Source organism: Sesamum indicum, linkage group LG3 (genome assembly GCF_000512975.1).
Source record: "Sesamum indicum cultivar Zhongzhi No. 13 linkage group LG3, S_indicum_v1.0, whole genome shotgun sequence".
In the NCBI taxonomy this organism is placed as follows: domain Eukaryota; kingdom Viridiplantae; phylum Streptophyta; class Magnoliopsida; order Lamiales; family Pedaliaceae; genus Sesamum; species Sesamum indicum.
The window spans coordinates 16599892-16619499 of NC_026147.1; the positions used below are offsets into that span (position 1 = coordinate 16599892).

The 19608-nt window shown below is 31.8% G+C and overlaps 2 protein-coding genes across 3 annotated transcripts; both read right to left on the minus strand.

The window, feature by feature from the left end:
• On the minus strand, positions 3648–5722 carry LOC105158594 (cyclin-D5-2-like). 2 transcript variants are annotated; one of them, XM_011075389.2, is made up of 5 exons: positions 5276–5722; positions 5096–5182; positions 4655–4946; positions 4431–4564; positions 3648–4320 (listed from the first exon to the last, which is right to left on the minus strand). In XM_011075389.2, the coding sequence occupies exons 1-5, from the start codon at positions 5510–5512 to the stop codon at positions 4144–4146; spliced, it is 927 nt and encodes a 308-aa protein (XP_011073691.1). In that variant the 5' UTR covers positions 5513–5722; the 3' UTR covers positions 3648–4143. The 2 variants fall into 2 exon arrangements, with proteins under 2 accessions (XP_011073691.1, XP_011073692.1); XM_011075390.2 differs by having other exon boundaries at positions 4120–4297.
• LOC105158595 (formin-like protein 6) lies at positions 12262–16698 on the minus strand. Its single transcript, XM_011075391.2, has 4 exons — positions 14962–16698; positions 14685–14884; positions 13583–13824; positions 12262–13407 (listed from the first exon to the last, which is right to left on the minus strand). The coding sequence occupies exons 1-4, from the start codon at positions 16395–16397 to the stop codon at positions 12616–12618; spliced, it is 2670 nt and encodes an 889-aa protein (XP_011073693.1). The 5' UTR covers positions 16398–16698; the 3' UTR covers positions 12262–12615.

A 19608-nucleotide genomic window follows, 5' to 3' on the forward strand; every position in this document is an offset into this window, starting at 1 on the left:
TCAACCAATTAACAACCAAATTTGGGCAAATATGACATGACCACCAATGCCTTAAGTTAGTAGTTACCGTTAAGGTTCTGCGAACAAGTCTGAGGCTGTAAGTTCGAATTTGTTATTAGTTATATAGCAAATTAAACGTGGAATCAATAGACAAAAGACATTCTGTCAATATTTTTTATTTTTCGCGCGCGGCCGCGTTTCGACCTTTGAGGCTGTGTTGTTTAAGACAAATATTGCAAATTAAATGTGGAATCAACAGACAAAAGACATTGTGTAAATATCTTATATTTTTGGCGCGCGGCAGCGTTTGAACCTTTCAGGCTGTGTTGATTAAGACAAAACTAGTGCCTTTTTCGGCGTTGTCTTTCACTACTACTTCCAGGAGGAGGAGAAATTTCCGCAACAGATAATTCATGAAAAAAGCAAACACCTACACGCATTGCTGACCAGTAGTGTAAATTGTTGTGCAGGAAGTCTTGTCATATTTTGTGCACCACTGGACCACAACGTAAGACGAGCTGCAGGCAGAGTTAATGTACCTAATAAGGTGGAAGTGAAGTGATCCAGGAAATTTACAGACTGGACAAAACTATGCCTACCCTCAGCCTCATATATGTATGATGAAGAGATAGGGCTACACTACTTTTTATCACCATGAATCAAACCAAATATGGACCAGATTAATTTAGATACAGTTTCTTGTACGATTTTTACTTTTGAACTGTTTAAATTATAAATTTATTAAACGAAAAATGTAGGGGCTCATATAGTTTTTGCTTTTGAATAGCTTAAATTAAGTTCATTTTCAGTTTTCAGTGTTCAGTTGAAAATATGTATTTTCAATTTTTATAGATTTGGGATTAGTTAATGAGATTGCTTTTTATATTGAACTGTCATGTCAAATTAATATATTACCAATTAATAAGAATATGTGTAAACAAACATGTTTTCACTTTAATTACTATGTCAAAAACTGAAATTGAAAATGAAAACACAAACAAACAGGTCAGGCTTTTGCAGTTTATTGATAAGCTGATACATAATAAGACGCTCCGTCTTTTACCTTTATTTTAAAAAACTTTTGAATTTTCACTATATAATAAAACTTATAATTTTCTTTACAGCTTATTCTTATTACAACAGGAAAAGTTATTGCAAATGGTTCTTAAATCTTGAATTGGTCTTTGTGTGTAGCTGATCGCATTGGACTATTATTTTTTGTGATTTTTTGTCTCTTAATTAAATTATCTAATATATCAAAAGATTAAAAACTAATTAAGTAAATAAATAATTTCATTAAATTATATGTTAAAAGACAGTAAATAAAAACTATCATATGACGATAAAAAATACGAACTCTATTTTAATTTAATTTTGAGCATTTTTTTTTTTTTTTGTAATTTTATAAGGGCCCATATTTGTAGTTTTGCCGGCGTTCCCGGGTTCCTTAATTTTCTTTTTTTTGGGGGAAAGAAATCAGGTAATTCATTAGTAATTGTAAATATTTACAATAACATTAGGGAGTGTTTGTGCGAGTTTTAAGAAAGTACTTTTTAGATTCTGGCTTTAAAAATACTTTTGATATATTTGAGATGTCAACTTCTGTTTTTGAAACTGTTAAAAAAAAAAATATTTTTAGGTGAAAAGCTAGAAGCACCTCAGGGGTGAATTTAGCTATTTTGGTTTTTTTGTAAATAAATTCAATTTTTATTTTGACTACTTCACCCTCGTTATAATAACCTTAATTCAATTTTACTATTTTTTATTTATTTTAAAATGTTCATATTTAAAGTTGATATTGAAATTTTTAAATAATTCGAATAATTTGACAATAATCAGTTTTATGCTTTCACATATTAAATATTTTATAACTTTTATATTTTATTTTTCCAAATATTATCCAATTTAACTTTTGTCTGCTTTTTATATTTTTTTTAAACACTACCCACTTTCGATTTTACTACAACTTTCAACTTTCTCTACAAAAATCACTTTTTTAAAAGTAGAAATTTTCACAAACACTCCCTAAATGTAAATATTATTGTCACATTCCATTTATATTTAAAAAAATAATATGTAATAATTATCTAATTACTCAAAATATTAACTATCAGATGTAATATATATATATATATAGAATTTTAGATGAACTCACTGTAGGTCCAATTATATTGTAATTTTGTTTGTAATTAACAAACTATAATGATATGTCATGAATAAAACAGATAAGAAGAGCATACCAACAGCAAACAATTATAATGAAGAGTCCTAATTGTTGTGAAATTCTTGATTCCAGCTATAATTATACGTACTATCTAAAAGACCAGTATGTTGTCACTACCTCATTAATATGTAAAAATACTTTTTATTGTTTAAGAATAATTATATTTATACCTCTTTATTTGTGATTTATTTATAAAAATTATCCTTGTCTTCTGTGTAATCATAGAAACCATCTTGACGGTCAGAAAGTATGGGTAGTTTATGTAATGGTATTGATATTTATGCAGCATATGTTTTATTATTAATACTGAAGTTTCTGATGGGTATATGTGTAATTTTATAAAAGATATGAGAAGTTTATATTAATAGAGCATAGGTCAAGGAGTGAAAATAAAAGTATAAGATAAAAAAAAATAAAAAAAATGTATATATTTTATTTTTATTTATTCATTCATTTATTTTTTTTCTTTTTATCACTAATAAAAACCCATACATATGTTTATTTTCCTGTACAAAATGAAGAGACATGGATAATCGGTAAAATTTTAAAAATTAATCTTTCATTCTCAATCTACTTTTTTTATACCAAAAGAATTATTTGAGATTACTTTCCTTCCAATCACACCAAATAACTTACAAGAAGGGGAATTGTTCAATCTCCTTTCATTTCTCGTTTCTTCTGATTGAACCAAATTAGCCCTTATCAAAGTTGATACCGAGAGTATTTGGTAATTGTAAGATGACAATATTGCCCAAGGGTATTTCCAAAGTTTAGCAAATATTGTGGGGCCAAAATAGTTATAAACTCCAAATTCAACTACCATATTTTTTCCACATAACTTAGAATATTCAATTAAATCGAATTCTTTTTGAAGTTTGAAATAATTACAAGCATAAAAAATTACCAATATGCTCGATATCTTATGTAATTATATAACTTTTGATGAAAGCTTGAAAATGTTTACTTAGTTCTTACTGGTCAATTTTTTAAGAAAAAATGAAAATTGTAGGAAAAATAAAACTAAAGATGTGAAATTTCCTTCTTACCCTTCTGTCTATAATTTTTTTTAATAATTCACAAGAGGATTTTGGCCAATTCACTTAATATCTAATAAAAACTAATAAAATGGACTAATTGCACCGCTAGGAACATTAATAATTTTCTTAACAATGACAAATATTTATTTTTATGTCAAATCGCACAAAAACTCGTAATTTACCGAAAGACATACAAGCACAGGTGTGTTGCTAACACCAAAACTAATCTATCTTATGAAAAAGAACAACTCATTTCTCTAGAGTGATGCCATATAACTGGACAATAAATCCTCATAGTCATAGGGCCCCTAGTTCTATCTTGATAATGATCTTATGTAGGACTCAGAAAATAAGCAGCAAAACAAAGACAACATTGTTGGAAATAAAACATCCTTTTCTGAATGGCCCAAAATGCAACAACACTACATACATCACATCACATCAAAAAAAGACAATATCTCATTCACCATCCATGGCCCTCTTCAAATACATAGAGAAAAGCATCTTTATACTCTCCATCAAAAGTGTAGTAGGCACTGTTGCATGGCTTTGCAACAAATCAAAACAAAAGAATGAAGCAAATAATGACTACATAAAAGCATTCAGACACCATTCAAATGGAGTCTTGGGACATCTCTTGGGCTCTCACTCCCTCACCAACTGCCTTTTCTACTCTTAGTCAGCTTCTTACTCATCACTACTTGTAGGCTAAAGGTAGTATATACTTGTTTTTTTTTTTTTTTGTTCTTGCAATCTATCAAACTCCTAATCGTACCAAATTTTTGGTACTTTTTTAAACTTTCATTGACCAAATAATTCAATCCCATTTGCAAAGTTCAAGAATTTCACTGTTTCGTCTCCATCTCATCAAGACGACATGTATTACTGCTTGGAAAGCTTGTGCACCTGGCTGCCATCGTCGAAGGCGAGCCTTCGTTTGATGCCGGCCCTGGATATGACTGTGGAATCAGCTGATAATGAGGTGGTGGTACTAGTAGTTTTTGGGGTCTTCAGCATTGGTATTTCTTGAAGTAGACTGTAACAGGAGAATACATGCTCCTGTTAAAACGAATAGATTTGTCGATAATCAGCCAACGACAATAGTTTAATCCTGTTTTAGTATTGGGTTATTCGATACCTAACGACAAAATTGCAACCTTGTAACTCACTTTTTCTAGGGACCCCCACGACGGGACTGCCTCAATCTTATTCTCCAATGTTGCTTTGGTTAATCGATAGTTGTAAGCTGCTAAAACTGCAGCAGCTGCGATAATAGACGGCCGGTGTTCGACTACATTAATCTCTGCAACCAAGCAACAGTTCAATGTCAAGAACGCAACATTCTTAAATGCATATCCAAGTACATTAATCTCTTTACAACCTCAAATTTTACCTGCCATTACTGCTAAGATGAACTCAGAAGCGCGAATCCTGACTTCTTTGTGCCTCGACTCACCACAAAACTTGGAAACGAAATAATTCAAATAAGCAAAAGGAGTGGCAGAACCCATCTTCCATTCTAATGTATTTAGAACCATCAATTCCATTCTCTGAATTACATTTGTCTGGAACTTGAACCCCTCTACGTTGTACTCCGTTAACGCCCTTACTCCACATTCCTCCATTTTTGCAGCTAGAGACAAACACGCAACCGCTAATAATCGAACAAGCCACGGAATTCCATCCTATCCACATCAACAAACACAGTCCCAAATTGAAACATTAAACAGAACAACAAAATCCCATTTCAAGAAACTGTCCAGATCAGAGATTTCAAGATATGTTTACATCACAAACCAAGCAAGATGGATGATGCATTCAATTTCGTACTTACAGAATACTCCGTTCTTGCAAAGAACCGATCGAAATAAATCACTGAGAGATAGGCAGTACGGTGGTGGTACCCGAAGAGAGCCCTTGTCTGTACAACACAAATTAACAAGAATTCATTCAACTCCAACAATCTCAAAATCACCAAAAATTTCTACTTATCAAGGGGGAAAAAAGAACAGACTTCAAGAATCCATTTCACTGCATCCAAACGGCAACATTTGGACCTCCTCCTCGTACTCATGACTGAACTCCCATCATTGACGGATCGAAAGCTGGTCTCCCTTTGAAACATCATTTCTACGAACTCACAATCAGACTCAGAAACAGAACAAAACTCCAAGTTCTCATCTTTTTCATTAGAGGGTTCGTTGAAAGAGGATTCGTCTTCACCACACAAGAGATTGGGCGATGATTCCATCTTTTCTCGACTTGTGCACGAATCTTGGGCGAAGCCCAGAAGAGAAAAAACACTAGTAATATAGAAAATATTGTCGAGAAACACAAAGATTTGAAGAGAGATTGAGGAAATCTAGACTCTAGAAAGAAAAGAATATATACAGTGGGTTACTAGTAAAGGCGGAGAAGTAGGAGTGGCGATTTTGCTGCCGCCAAATTTAGCGGATGCGATATAGAGACTGTGTGTGTGCTGTGTGTGAAATTTTCATTGGTATATATGTACGTATATGTAAGTACGTATGTACGTATGTATACGCACATTGTGCACGTGGATACGGTACGCCCCTTAATTTCTCCGAATATGTTGGGCATTGGGGTATTGTGGAAGTAAAACTCATGCACGTTGGAAAAGTATCAACATTTCAGGACTCTTCTGTGTTGAGTGATTTATCATATATATATATATGTATATATATACGTACATATATATAGTTGAAACAATTGTAAGAATCTTATAATATGATTTTCATACAAATTTCACAACTTCGTAATTCACATTAATGATTCAACATTTAGTAAACATTTTACTATAATTGTAATAAATATTTTAGAATTAATATTGTTTTGTAATAATAAGTTGTCTTTTGCACTTCTAGTTTACAATATATTTGTGATAATTTAAAAACTAAAAGAGAGAGGAAAAAAATTAATATTTAATCTGTTCGAGCGTATTATTCTATTTTTTAAGTAAATAAAAAATCATTTTAAATTGTGTACGTTATGTGGGTTGTACGGGATGAAATTCAGCACTATATATATTCATGACAATAAAAGATAATATTAGTAATAAAATATTAAATAGCCATCTTAAAGTTGATTAAAAATATACAAAAAGTGAAAATAATTTTGATCTTATCAAATTGTAATTATTAGTCATGAAAAGAACTATATATAAAATTTATCATTGAAAATCTACACAAATATAAGTACAATAATTATTTTTTTATTAGACCGTCACTATATATGTGCCATTAATTATTTTTAGTGATAATATATTATTATTTTCACTCATTTTTGGAGATGACAATTTTTAAATTCATATTAATATAATTGTTACTATTCCAATTATATTAATCATCGCGGTAAAATAGAATTTTTTGTACTTCATACCCTTATAGTTAATAATTAATATTAAAACCATCACTTAATTTTTCATCTTTAATCTAATAAAATTTAATTAATTAAATAAAAACAACAGAATATTTGGTAGGTATCCAATTTTAAAACGTGGGAAGCCAGTCACAACAGATAAGGCTGGTTGGATGGTATTGGCTGCGAATGAAAGAAAAACCAAGCAGCCCTAATTAATTATTTGCATATACTATAAATAATTAAAATATAGTATGCATCTAATCTCTATTATTCCAAAAATTCCAGGATTGGTTACACAACAAATTTTAGTTAATATTGGTAATAAATAAAAGTGGACACAAGATCCGAAACCTGGACCATTTATGATATTAATGATAATCGGTCGGAATGGCCATTTTTTAGGGTTTATTTGAATACATTTATGATAGTACCTGCAGCCTTAATTATTCCATGCAATGTAATGACAAAAACTGAACCTCAATAAATTCCAAACCAGTTATGCCAAATATGCTGTTTGAATTCATTAATTAATTAATTTAAACAATGTTTTGGAATATCATGTTAAATTTTAGGATACGGTCCTCATCGACTTTTCGTCGGGTTTAATGATGCTGTTCATATGAATTTTGTATTAATATAAGTTATTAGTGCAGTTAAATTACACATGATATCATCATTATATGTTAATTCAACGAATTATAGATAATGTAGGTACAAATTCAAATAGGTAGCACTGAATTTTTTGATTCTTATCTATATCTTGCCTCGTCTAACATAATCGAATTTATTATTATTCTCCATGAAAAAGTCCAAGTTTTATAGTCTCCATGAAGAGGGTTTTATAATTGCAGATGCTCCTTTAAGATTTAGAGGGTGTTTGTAATTAATTTCTTATTTTAAGTATTTTTTGGCTTCTCAATTTTCTGATCACACATATTCAATTTTTACTATAATTAAACTTATAACTTTTTTTTTATAAATTAGTCTTGTTGCAAAAGTAAAAGTTTTTGCAAATACTTGATGTTTATGCAAGTATTTTAGTAGCAGTCAAACTTGAATTAACAGGTCAAATGCAACTTACCATTATGTGAGTTTCGAAAAGACCAACAAACCTTTTATGGGGAAAAAAACATAGATACAAAAACTCCCTTGATGTTTGAAAAATTATGTAAAAAAATCTCCCTAGGCAAGGAGGCATTGCATTATTTTTGAATGCCAAGAAACTTTCTGTACTTCCTTTTTCATAGATTTTTTTTTTAATTTTTTGAGTTTCACAAAAATAAATTGTATTTCACCCTCAAACAAACGAAGAAGATCTGCAAATTCTCTACTTGAATAAACCTTTCCCCCCCTCCCCCCTTTTAAAAAATTATTACTAAAGCCTGGGAGACTATTAGTATAGTCACCCTATAAAAATACTCGATTGTTATAAAATATTGATCAGTTTGAGTTGTACGAAAATGTAAAATAAATTAATAAAATTAGAGCTATTTTCTATAATCATCTTACGACCTACTATCGTAAATGAGTCTGTACGAAATTTTAGTATTTATAGAAAAATTTAAACTCCTATACAATACCATGTATGATATTCTTTATTACATTAGTATCCTATGTTGCAACTTATTCCACCTCAATATGAAGTGTTTTTTCTTTTCAATTTCAGCTTGGTTAGATTCTCTCCCCTCTTAAAATTCCAGCATAATGTATATTTTCACGTGATGTTTTTCCCTTCAAAATTTGCTCTATCGATTTCTCTCTCAAACAGCAGTTCATGACTTAATCACATGCAAATACGTGGCCATTTTTTTTCAAATTTTAACTGTGGAACGAAAAATACAATAAATATTTATCTTATGAGATAACAAATAACTACTTTAAAAGACATGATACTATTTTTGCAAAACGCTTTATTTATGGAGGGAATCAACTCGAATTTCTCTATATTAAATTGATATGTAATTATATCTAATTAAATAAGTAACATGTATAATAATAATAATTTAAATAATTCTATTTAATAATAGATCGATATATGGTGGAAATAATTATAAATAAACTTGTTTCGGCCCATCATTATAATTAGCTATAAAGAAAAAATGTTGATAATAATATTTATATATATATAGAATTACACGTGAGTATGATTGGAGGTAGGAAGGAGCGGGTTCACGTGCGCCAGAATCTGGACCACCAATATCATACCCAATACGCTCCACCTCCTCCATCCCAATTAGATCCCCATTCTTCTTCCTTTTTATTATTTATTTATAATTATTTATTTAGTATATGGCCCAGGGCCATTTCTTAGTGCTACTTGCACCCACAAATTAATCACTACAGATGTATTTGAATTGATTGATTCGTATTTGTTCAAAGAATTTTAAATAATTTTATTTAAAAATAAATTTAAAATTATTTATATTTATCAAAACTTAGTTTAAAATCAGAATAGAAAAAATTGAATTCTTTACATTTAAAATTATTCGAATCCTTTCATTCAAATACAACATAAGAGGTTTTGCACAAGTTTAATGAACGTTGGTGTTATTCGTACACATATTTGATACTGCGTCGAATAATTTTGTAGAGTGTTGGTGAAATATATGTTATGATTATCTTAATTAGTATGCATTAGATTAAGTTTTCCGTTTTTGTAATTACTATAATGTGGGCATGGTCTGGGGTTGAGTGCTGTATTCTAATTTCTGAAACTTTGACTAAGAATTTCCCTTTTTTCTTTCTTCAACCTAAACTTTGACTGCAACTCCTAAATTTAGATACTTGATTTTTAAAGAAGTGCCATAAATGTGGCTCTGTGCTCAAGACTTATCAACAAGGGATCCAAGTTTGTATTTTAAATTATCTTTATATTTTCTATTTTATGTAATATATACGCGTTATTTATATAAAAAGTATATTGTTTATTTATTTAAATAAAAAGTTTTATATATATAACATGTATATATTAAATAAAATAAAAAATATAAGAAATGAGTGAAATATGGTCAATTTCTTCCCCCACTTCAACTTTTTTCTTGTGGGGGTTGATTGCGATTTGATCATCATGTTGTCTTAAATTTTTACAGATTTATTTATAGAATTTCCAGCTTTTTTTATGTTTTAATTTCAATAAATGATTCAAACATATTAATGATTCAAACATATTTTCTTATCATTTTTATTGATCGTATAATCCTAGCAAAATATTATTCTGTTTTAGAAAAAAAAAAAAAAAAAAGAGTATCTGTCAATAAGGTTTTGTTCAAATGTTGAGGTTGGAGAACTTGGTGAATATGGGAGGATGTTTACTGATATAGCAGTTTTTTGTTTCCTTGTTGTATTTGATTGTATTTTATATTTGAAAAATTTATAATTGATTTGAAATTTAATTTTGAATTACGAATCTATTTTATTAGTTTTTGAATTAGAGTATACCAAATAATGTAATGAACTGCATTTTATCAATAAAAAAAAAAGAAGGAAAAAAAATGGAAATATGCATCTAGATAAGGAATAGATTTGTTAATGAGTTTTAGTTTAAATAATTATGTAGGTAAGTATTCATATTAGATGCAAATGGGAAGTTTGAATAATTTATAAATTTTAAAAATTGATCTCCCTAGTGAGACATTTTTTAGAAACTGTGAGCTCATATGTAGTCAGAGTGAACAATAATTTGTACAATAGAGCATCGATCAAATCATAAGCTCCATCATTTGGCGCTATCTATGGGAACGAGACCATATGCTCGTCCCAAATCTTTCGTCTAGAGGGTTAATGATATAGGCAAGCGTCTTATATTGATTACAATGAGGAACTTGAGCGGCTTATAAACCACCAGGCCTTCTTCCCCTAATCATGCGCACAAAAACGTAAAGCTCTATGTAGATAGAGTGGGTAATGTATTTTGCACAATATGATACCATTGAATCGTAAAGCCGCATCAAACAATAATAAAGTTGGGATATTATTATTATAAGGTCATGGGTGGTGAAATTTTTATACGTTTATTTTAATAGTATTTGTTAATTTCAATAATAAAAAATCAAACCGAAATAATATTTCATCATACTCGAATATTTATTTTAGTTTTCTCATTGTTCCAACCCGAACATAACCCAGTTGGAGCCCAGTCGTATACCATGATTATGATCCAATACGCAGATGGGCCAATCAATAAAGGTGCTTAGAGGTATGAATTCATCGCCCATTTCGAAGCGGCATTTTCATAGTCACCTGGCGGGTCATATTTTTCCGGGTTAAATACATTTTACACCCCTAAAATATGATTCCTTCATTAATTAGCCCCTTAAAGTAAATAAATCTTTATTTACACCTCTTATCTTTAGATAATCCTTTAAATTAAATAAAAATTGATAAAAATATTCTTAACTACTAATGATATAATATATCCACATTAATACCTTCTACTGTTAAATATATCAATCAGTTTGAAAAGTTTATTTAACTACAATGTTCATAAAATATTTACATTTGTATAAATTAATTAAGTAAAAAATAATTATTCCAAATTTGAGTGTATAAATAGTCGTATTGATAATTAGCAAAAATTTATAAATTCACTAATTTAAATTAACAAATAAAGAAGTATTTTTGCATATTAAAATTTTAACCATTGGTACTTTAGCTTGTAGGCTCTACCGAAATCAAAAAAATTATTACCACATATATATGTCCAAGTCTGGGTTTAATGTAAAATATTAAATACGGATGTGGGTCATAACTATCAAAATAGGTTTGGATCCAGGTATTACATACTAATTGATAGGTCTAAAAGTGTTGGGCCTAAGGTTAGGTTAATGGGTGAAATACAGTTATTACATGGAAAGATAGAAAATAAATAAAATTTGCTCAGTAACTCCCAAATTACCTCAATTAACATTTGGGTGTCAAAACAATAAGCTCGATGATCACTTGCAATAGTTTTGTCTTTAAAATTATATCTAGTATAATGCACAAACAAATTTATAAATTTGTTTTAATTTAAAAGTACTAAAATTGATCTTATCAATATGTGACTGATCAAATATTAATTTATTAACATCATAAATGAATAATAATTAAAGTCAAATTGATCGATATATTTAACCATAGAGAGCATTAAAGTGAATAAAGCATATTATAAATAGTCAAGGGTACGTTTGTCCATTTTTATTTAATTTAAAGGGTTATCACAAAGATAGGAGGGTAATTGCAGGCTTCTTTAGTTTAAGATGGTATACTTTAAGGGTGCAAAATGTATTTATCCTTATTTTTCTTTGGGTTAAATGCAATTTACCTCCGTGTTATGTGAAATAAGCAAATGTTCATGTGAAAAGAAATTAGCAAATTACCTTACGTGTATCAAAAAATGAAGCAAATTACCCATCGATCAATGGTTTAGATAGAGGGTAATTTACTTCTTTTTTTTAAAAGACATGGAATAATTTTCTATTTATTTTATACAGAAGTCCTTTTACTCATTTCTCAGGTAAATTGCATTTTTGCCATTTTTCCTTGGGTGCAGACTATGTCGAGTTCCTCTTGATCAATATTGCTCAGGATCAACTTAAGAGGGTTGATGTGATGAAGAGCAGTAACATGATGAGAAGATTATGGAAGGGAATAATGGAGATGGACGAAGAGAGTTGTCCTTATGGGTAAAAAGTGTTAACAAAGAAGTCCCACGGACAGCCGCTATTTTATCTATGTTATATTATTCTTGCTGTTATTTGATCACTCTTGCTTCACACTGTAATATATGCTTTGCTGAAAATTCCTATCTGTTCTTCTGTAGATTCTATAAATTTTGGGGTATCTTTTTCAGTTGATGTAATTGGAGCTGTCTAGTTATGAAAGCGAGAGTAGGGGTTAAGATGTTGTGTTCATCCGGATTGATTCATGTCCTGCTGTAGAAGTGGCACTTCTTGAATGAGTCCCTCATGTCGTTCACCTGTGTACATACCAAAATTACATGCTATCATCATCAGAACTTCTGTCATTCTGCACATTGTATCTGCTAAGAACTGGGAGTTGTGCAGTTGCCGATATTCGGAATGATCTTCCTGCACCTATTGTTGTTCTGTCCTGCATTCTCCCCACATCTTTGCACACATTGTCCAGTATGGAGAGAAAATCTCGTATGATCATGAAAATTCTTAGAGGATGAGCCTCCTGCTTTGCAGCATCTCCATGGAAATACTGTGTTACCTCTTTAACCTGGGACAAGGCTTTTCTTTCTTCAGCCTTAACTCTAGAGATTTCATCAACCGCCTCTTTCAGAAATGCTTTCATCGAATCGAAAAATTTGCCTCCTTGCGGGCCTTGTTCCTCGTATTGCATAGCCTGTTTGACTTTCTGAAGCCCCATTTCCAGCTTGGAGACGTAGCTACTCAAAACATCTGAGTCCATTCCCGCTGCCTTTTTAACATTGCCAAGCTCTTTACTTAACCCTGCTACAATTTGCAACCCTTGCTTCTTAAAATCCTCTTCATTAAACTTGAAATTGCTTCTATTCGTCAGAGTTTCACTTGTAGGGTCGGCACCTGCTCCTTCTGACCTTATAATCTCTTGGACCACAAAGTGAAGTAAGGTTGTCTTACCATCTGTTCCTTTTATGTCGACTAGTTTCAACAAGGTATCCAATTTAAAAGCTTTGGCATCACCACGATTAGTGCCATTATTCATGCGGTTTCCTGTCCTCAGAACAGCTTCAAGGAGTTTAAGGAAAAGGCGACTATTCTTCAATTCTTCACTGGCTTCCTGCATCAAGTAATGAGCTTAGACGTGACAAGTCTGTGCAGCTAAATAGGAATTACGATTTTCAGGTATACCAGAAAAGCACTACCTAGCTAGATGTTCAATGCACACATGTATAGTCGACCCATTTCATAAAAACTCTTGTGTCAAAATATTTACATGGAATAGATGGTAGTACCTCTAGGGTCTGAAAGGACTTTCTCAAATATTTTACTTCTGTATCAAAGTTTGCTCTGTACAGCAACACTTCCACTCTTTTAAAGGCAAATGGGATATCAAGTATTGCCTTGAGGAATCGCTCTGCTGGTCCTAATTTAGAGCTTTCATCATTGTACTGCTTAAGCTTTATCTCTTCCTCCTTGGTCGGTGCCATCTTCACTAAAGTCTCAAATAGTTCTGGACCCAATCCTTCTGGATTTCCTGCAGCTCGAAACAAATAATTTTACCAGTGACGAGCTATTTTGAAGTACCTGGACTCAAATTTTATAATTGTGCATTGTAATCAAGAGTTCATAACAGTATGTGGTGAATTCAGCACCGAGCAGCAGGATTCAAATCTCTTCTCATTTACTATGTTGCATTTTATTATGTTTTAATATGCTATCTTATGATGGTAATGCAGCATGGCGTTCTGATTGCTTAACATTGAACTAGCGAGTCTGAGAGTGAAGGGGGCGTTCTTTTCAAGTCTAATGAAGAATATATTTTCAACAAAACCAAAAATTCACACCAATGCATCTTTTTAGCTGTCTATGGCTGGTGGCCGCACAATGTGCCATCATTCAGTTGCTCCTGGACAAGGAGATGACGAAATCAAACTCGTTGCCCTTGTGTGCATAGGTTTATCGTTCCGTTTGAACTTTGTTAATTTTTTCTATTTAGTTGACTTGGACTTCTACTTAAGGTAGAAAATGTAATATGAACCACACAGCTTTTCATCAGTATAGTTTTTAATTACAAACCACATCATAGGTAGAAAGTTTAAGGGCAAAGCGGAGAGCGCATTAGTTCTACAGTGAAGCTGCTGGTGTCTGGCGATATTCAACATGAAACGAATGGTGAGGTGGTGGTTTCTTCTGTGTGAAAGGCTTTTTGCTTTGACAGTAGAAGACTTTAGAAGCAAATTTTCCTACATGTGTTACTCAAACTATTTATCCTGCAATTGTTTTTGGCTCACTTAAGCATAGGCCTTAAGATTGAGAAGAGCCAGGTAGGTTTTCTAATTTACTGAAAAATTCAAATCCATGTCATGCCTTAGGAATAGAGAAAAGAATACTTACCATCTAAAAGTGCTTCAGAAACCTCCTCCCTTGTCACATTCAATGCACGTAATAAGATAGCAATATTCTGGGATTTCTTCGCATCTAGTACTCTCTTCTCCAGGTGAAGAGACGGTAGGACCGACTTCCTACTTGCTACTTTAGGTACTGAATTCATAGGATTACATCCAAATAGCGACTCCATTGCATCCTCATTCAACCTATTAGTGCACATTCCATTATTAGAGATTGCGCGAACACTTCATTAATTCCATAACAAAGTACTCAATTAACTTACTTGAATGAGGTTGACTTTAACTGATCCCAAACTGTGGCTGTGTCTGAGGTGGCTTGTACTTTATCCCAATGCAAAGGCTTCATTCTGGAGCTTGATCCATCCTTGTCTTCACCATCAAATATTTCTGATGAACTCGCATCTTTATTAACTTCCTCAACAGGCCTTGTCTTCTCAGCTTTTGGGCTAGGACTCTTTGACTTTGGCCTTGTCAGTTGCTTGGAAACTGGTAATGGTGAATATGTCTTCACAGCGCCATATTTTCTTGGTATTGACAGTGGTGGAGGAGGTGGCGGAGGAGGTGGAATTGCAATTTTAGATATCTGCTGCTCTCCGTTGCTTGTTGATTGACGCTGTTCTGTTTCCAGAGGTGGAGGTGATGCTGAAAATTTGGCCCTTTTAGGCGAATACTTTAGTGCTTTGCTATGTTGCGCTAGCCCCAAGGAAGCTGTAGGAGGTAGGGGTGGTGAAACCGGTAATGATTGCTTGGTGAATGTTACCATCACAGGCGTTGTATCAGGAGATGACGCTGAAAATCGAGATCTTGGTGAGGTTCTCTTGGAATGAGGTACAGAATTAGCAACAAGATTATCTGGCCTGGCCTGGTTGGCTTGGCAAGTATCATTGCTTGAGTAGCAGTAGCGTGACATAGGGGACTCGTTGCTCGTATATGTCCCTCGTGGAATGCGAAAGCTGGCTTCATGCCTCTCATCATCCGATGATGACATTGGTGGGGGTGAGTTTATGGTAGTGGGGGCTGGTGGGCGCTTCGTCAGTGGTGGCAGTGGCTGAAAGTCGGGACTTGGTCTGTACAGATCACATCTTTTTACCGAGTTCAATTTTTGATATGGTGAGCCACTGGCAATATCATTACTTGTCTCATTTACTATACTTCTGGTGGATGGCTCTGCTGTCTCAGTGTATAGGAATGTGGATGGTGGCATTCTTGATTCTTCATTGATCCTATCTGAATTTCCATCTACAAGCTTTCTTGATTCACTGGGATGTTTCACACGGTTCTTGTACATATAGAACGCCAATGCCGACAGCATTCCCAATGTGATAATCCCTGATGTCGCTGCAATTGCCACTTTCTTTGACGGCTTGGACGGCTGAGTGGCAACTGGATATGATGCCACTGGTGTGAAAGTTTCCGGTACAGTTGCTGGTGCCGGTGGTGGTTGCTGGCCCTGATCCACCATCGGTCCTGTCGGAAACTCATGGGAGAATGGCTGGTCCTCGTCGGGAAAATCTGCATTAGCAGGAGGCGGCGGAGGCAGAGACAGTGGGAATAATTCAGATTGGGGTGGTGGTGCTGAAATTGCTGGAAACAAAGGTTGGTGCAAAATTCTCCTGTTTTTCTCCTCACCAGGGAAGTGAACCCTGAAAGATGCAACCAATGGTATGATCAAGAAAATGCTGATAAGATGGGCTCTCATCGTTGCCCTTTTCTTGGTGAACTGTCTTATTTGTTTCTCTCACCTCATTCATCTCAGGCCTTTTGTCCTAAACTCTGAGTGGTCACCAAGTTTTGAGAGAGAGAAACAATTAGAGGTTTGTGAAGGAGAAGCTTCCGATGCTGTCAGTGTCTGATCTCAACTTAATAAACAAGCATTTCATGAGACCACCTCATTTCAAGAGCATATGCCCCTTGGCCTTTTCCTTGCATCTCTCTCTCTCTCATAAAGAATTCTCCAACTTTTGTTGCCAGCTGGCTGAAAATGATTGGCTAGATTTCCTGCTAAAATGTGTTTATAACTTTTGAATTATTGCTCAATACTACTTGTGTTGCTGACAGAGTGGGTTGCAATTGAGTGTTTTTTAGTTGTGAAGGAAGAGGCTGTTGCCCTTCATTTCTATGTCAAGGGGAAGCCACTTCATCCATAAGACTTGAATCATATTTATATCACTTCATTTTTTTTTTTTTATCTTTAATTGATATTTTTAAAACAAAATTATATAATTTTTCAAGATTTTATAAATTCTCTATTATAAATAGTTGACGAATGATCTTTTATTGTAATCCATCCAGAATGGTCATGATAGACATGGATGTAGGAGATTTTTTCAAATCACATAAATCTTATGTGTTGTAATTATCTGTACTTTCTAATTTTTTTTACAAACATGCTCAGGATCTAACTCAAAGAAATTTCTAACTGATATTTACAACATTTCATGTAATATAATTGACGGATGTATATTATAGTTTTGTTCGTAGCCTTCCTTGAGTGGTCAATTATAATCACAAGATCCATTTCAAAATCTCTTCTTTTCTATTCTTAAATAATTCGCTTTTAATTATTACTGTTGATTATATTTTTTCAGTTGAAATATAATTTTTTTATCACATAAAAATAAAAATATTAATTAAAAAATCAAACTGAATAAAATAATAATTCTACTTTATTTTTCATTAAATAAAGAAAAAAGAAATTCCATGGTTATTTCCCACGTTAAGCATCCTACCTTTACTTCTAATTGGTGGATTCGGACAATCTTATGGACCAAAGGTGCCTTTCGTATAGTAGCGTCATTCATCTTACCAACCAATAATAATAATAATAATAATAATAATAATAATAATAATAATAATAATAATAAATTTTAAAAAATAAAAATAAATTTATACTACATATCTGGTTTTTTTCTTTTTTTCACATCCAGTAACTTCCACATTTCTTTCACTGTTTGTAAAAAAACAGTAAAAAATAAATAAAAGCTAAATTCGGCAGTGTTTGAAAGAAAAATATTTTTAAAATACCACTTGATTGATTAAAGATTATTTTATCTCTCTATGTCAAAAAGATATTATTTTTGCTTAATATTTACACTTGTCTTTTGTTAAAAATATATTGTTTTTCTCAAAAAATAAAATATTAGTATATTGCATATTTATTTTATAAACATTTTTCATTTATATTATTAAAATGTTAAAAATAGCAACACTGAATGTTTAATTCAATACTCCAATTAAGGAATATAACATTTCAATCATCACAATGAATAAACTTGCGTGATTATAAACAAAAATATTAATTAATCATAGCAATTTCATTTATATTTTTCTATGATACATGATTTAGAACAAATAAAATATAAAAAATGTAAATAATACATTTTAATAGTGTTAAATTATTTAAAAATTCTAATATCAATTTTAGATATGCAATTTTAAAAATAAATTAAAATTACTGAAATGAGCACAAAATAAAATTAAATTTATTTATGAAAAAGTCAAAACAGCTGCGAGCAATGGTAACCCATCCTAGGTGGTCCGATTGTTGGGTGTGGGCCGGAAGACCCACAAAATCGGTTCTTCTTCAAAATCACTTTAAATCGAGAGAATGCCCCAACCCAGTGGTTCGACTTCGATCCATGATCCACAAATTTGTCTTTCTTCTCGAATTTTCTGTTTTTTTAATCAATTTATTGTATTTTGTTCTTCATAGTCCAGACTTTAGCACTTGTGTTTCTTGTCCTCATGATATTTATGTTGATGGTGTTACCAAATTCATAGTACAATCTTTTTAGCATAAATTTAGAAAAGGAAAATAGTTGACAGAATGTTTTTTGTTTTTTTTTTGTTTTTCTTGAAATGCAAATTGAATAAGTGTTAACTAATTAACTGCTTGTAACACTGATTTCAGAAATAATCTAATGCTTTATTTTGGCCCATTGGACTGCTTTACATCAAAAGCATAGGCCCATTACAGTGGCGACAGAGCCTGAATCTTGAACTTGTCTTATTTCCCACTCCCACCTGCCAATGTATGATATCACTCTACTTAAATTTTATTTTCTTTAATTATAAATTAAATATATAGTTAGTAATTTACTTATCAACGATAAAGATTTACATATTGAAATTGAAACTGAAATTAAAAATGTTGAACAACATTTCTCTGCTTAATTTACTTTCTCAATTATCTATTAAAAAAAATAAAAAAATTATACCAAGTTATTAGAATTTTTAGCAAAATAAAAATTCATAAATGTTTTTAAAAATAAGTGAGAAATAGAATAAACTTAAATCAGGAGTAGAAAATCAAATTTTAAATAATAGAAGATGAATTTACAAACACCTATATTTCTTGTTCTTCATTCTCAAAAAAATAGAAAAATAAGAGTGGCATCTCATAAATCTGTCAGAATGATTGCATATGCATTTTGTGTGCCGTTCAGGGTTTCTAACCTAATGTTGCCAAGAAAAACACACATGTCAAGGCATATATTTAGCTCCACGAATCATTTTGATAAGAATTCAAATATAAATTATGAGTGTAAGAACGTTCAATTTTTTATGATCGATAAAATCGAGTAATTTTCAGGACGATGAGAAGAATCAATTTGAATTATTTATTTAAATAATAAAGGAACAAAAAAAGTGGCCAAAAAAAATATCTGATTTGCATTATAGATTCCACTAAATGGCAAATTGCAACCCCATAATAGCAAAGATTGGGCATTATGAGCATACAATCCCTTTGGCTCTCATTTTCTCCTTAACTGTCGCTGTAATGAGTGGGGTTCTACATTTCGTTCTCTCCATTTTTATTCTGTTTATCTATATATGTACATGGAAAAGGCGCATGCACGATTATGATACTCAATCACTTTCACCTTTTGTATTGGCAAAAAAATTATTGT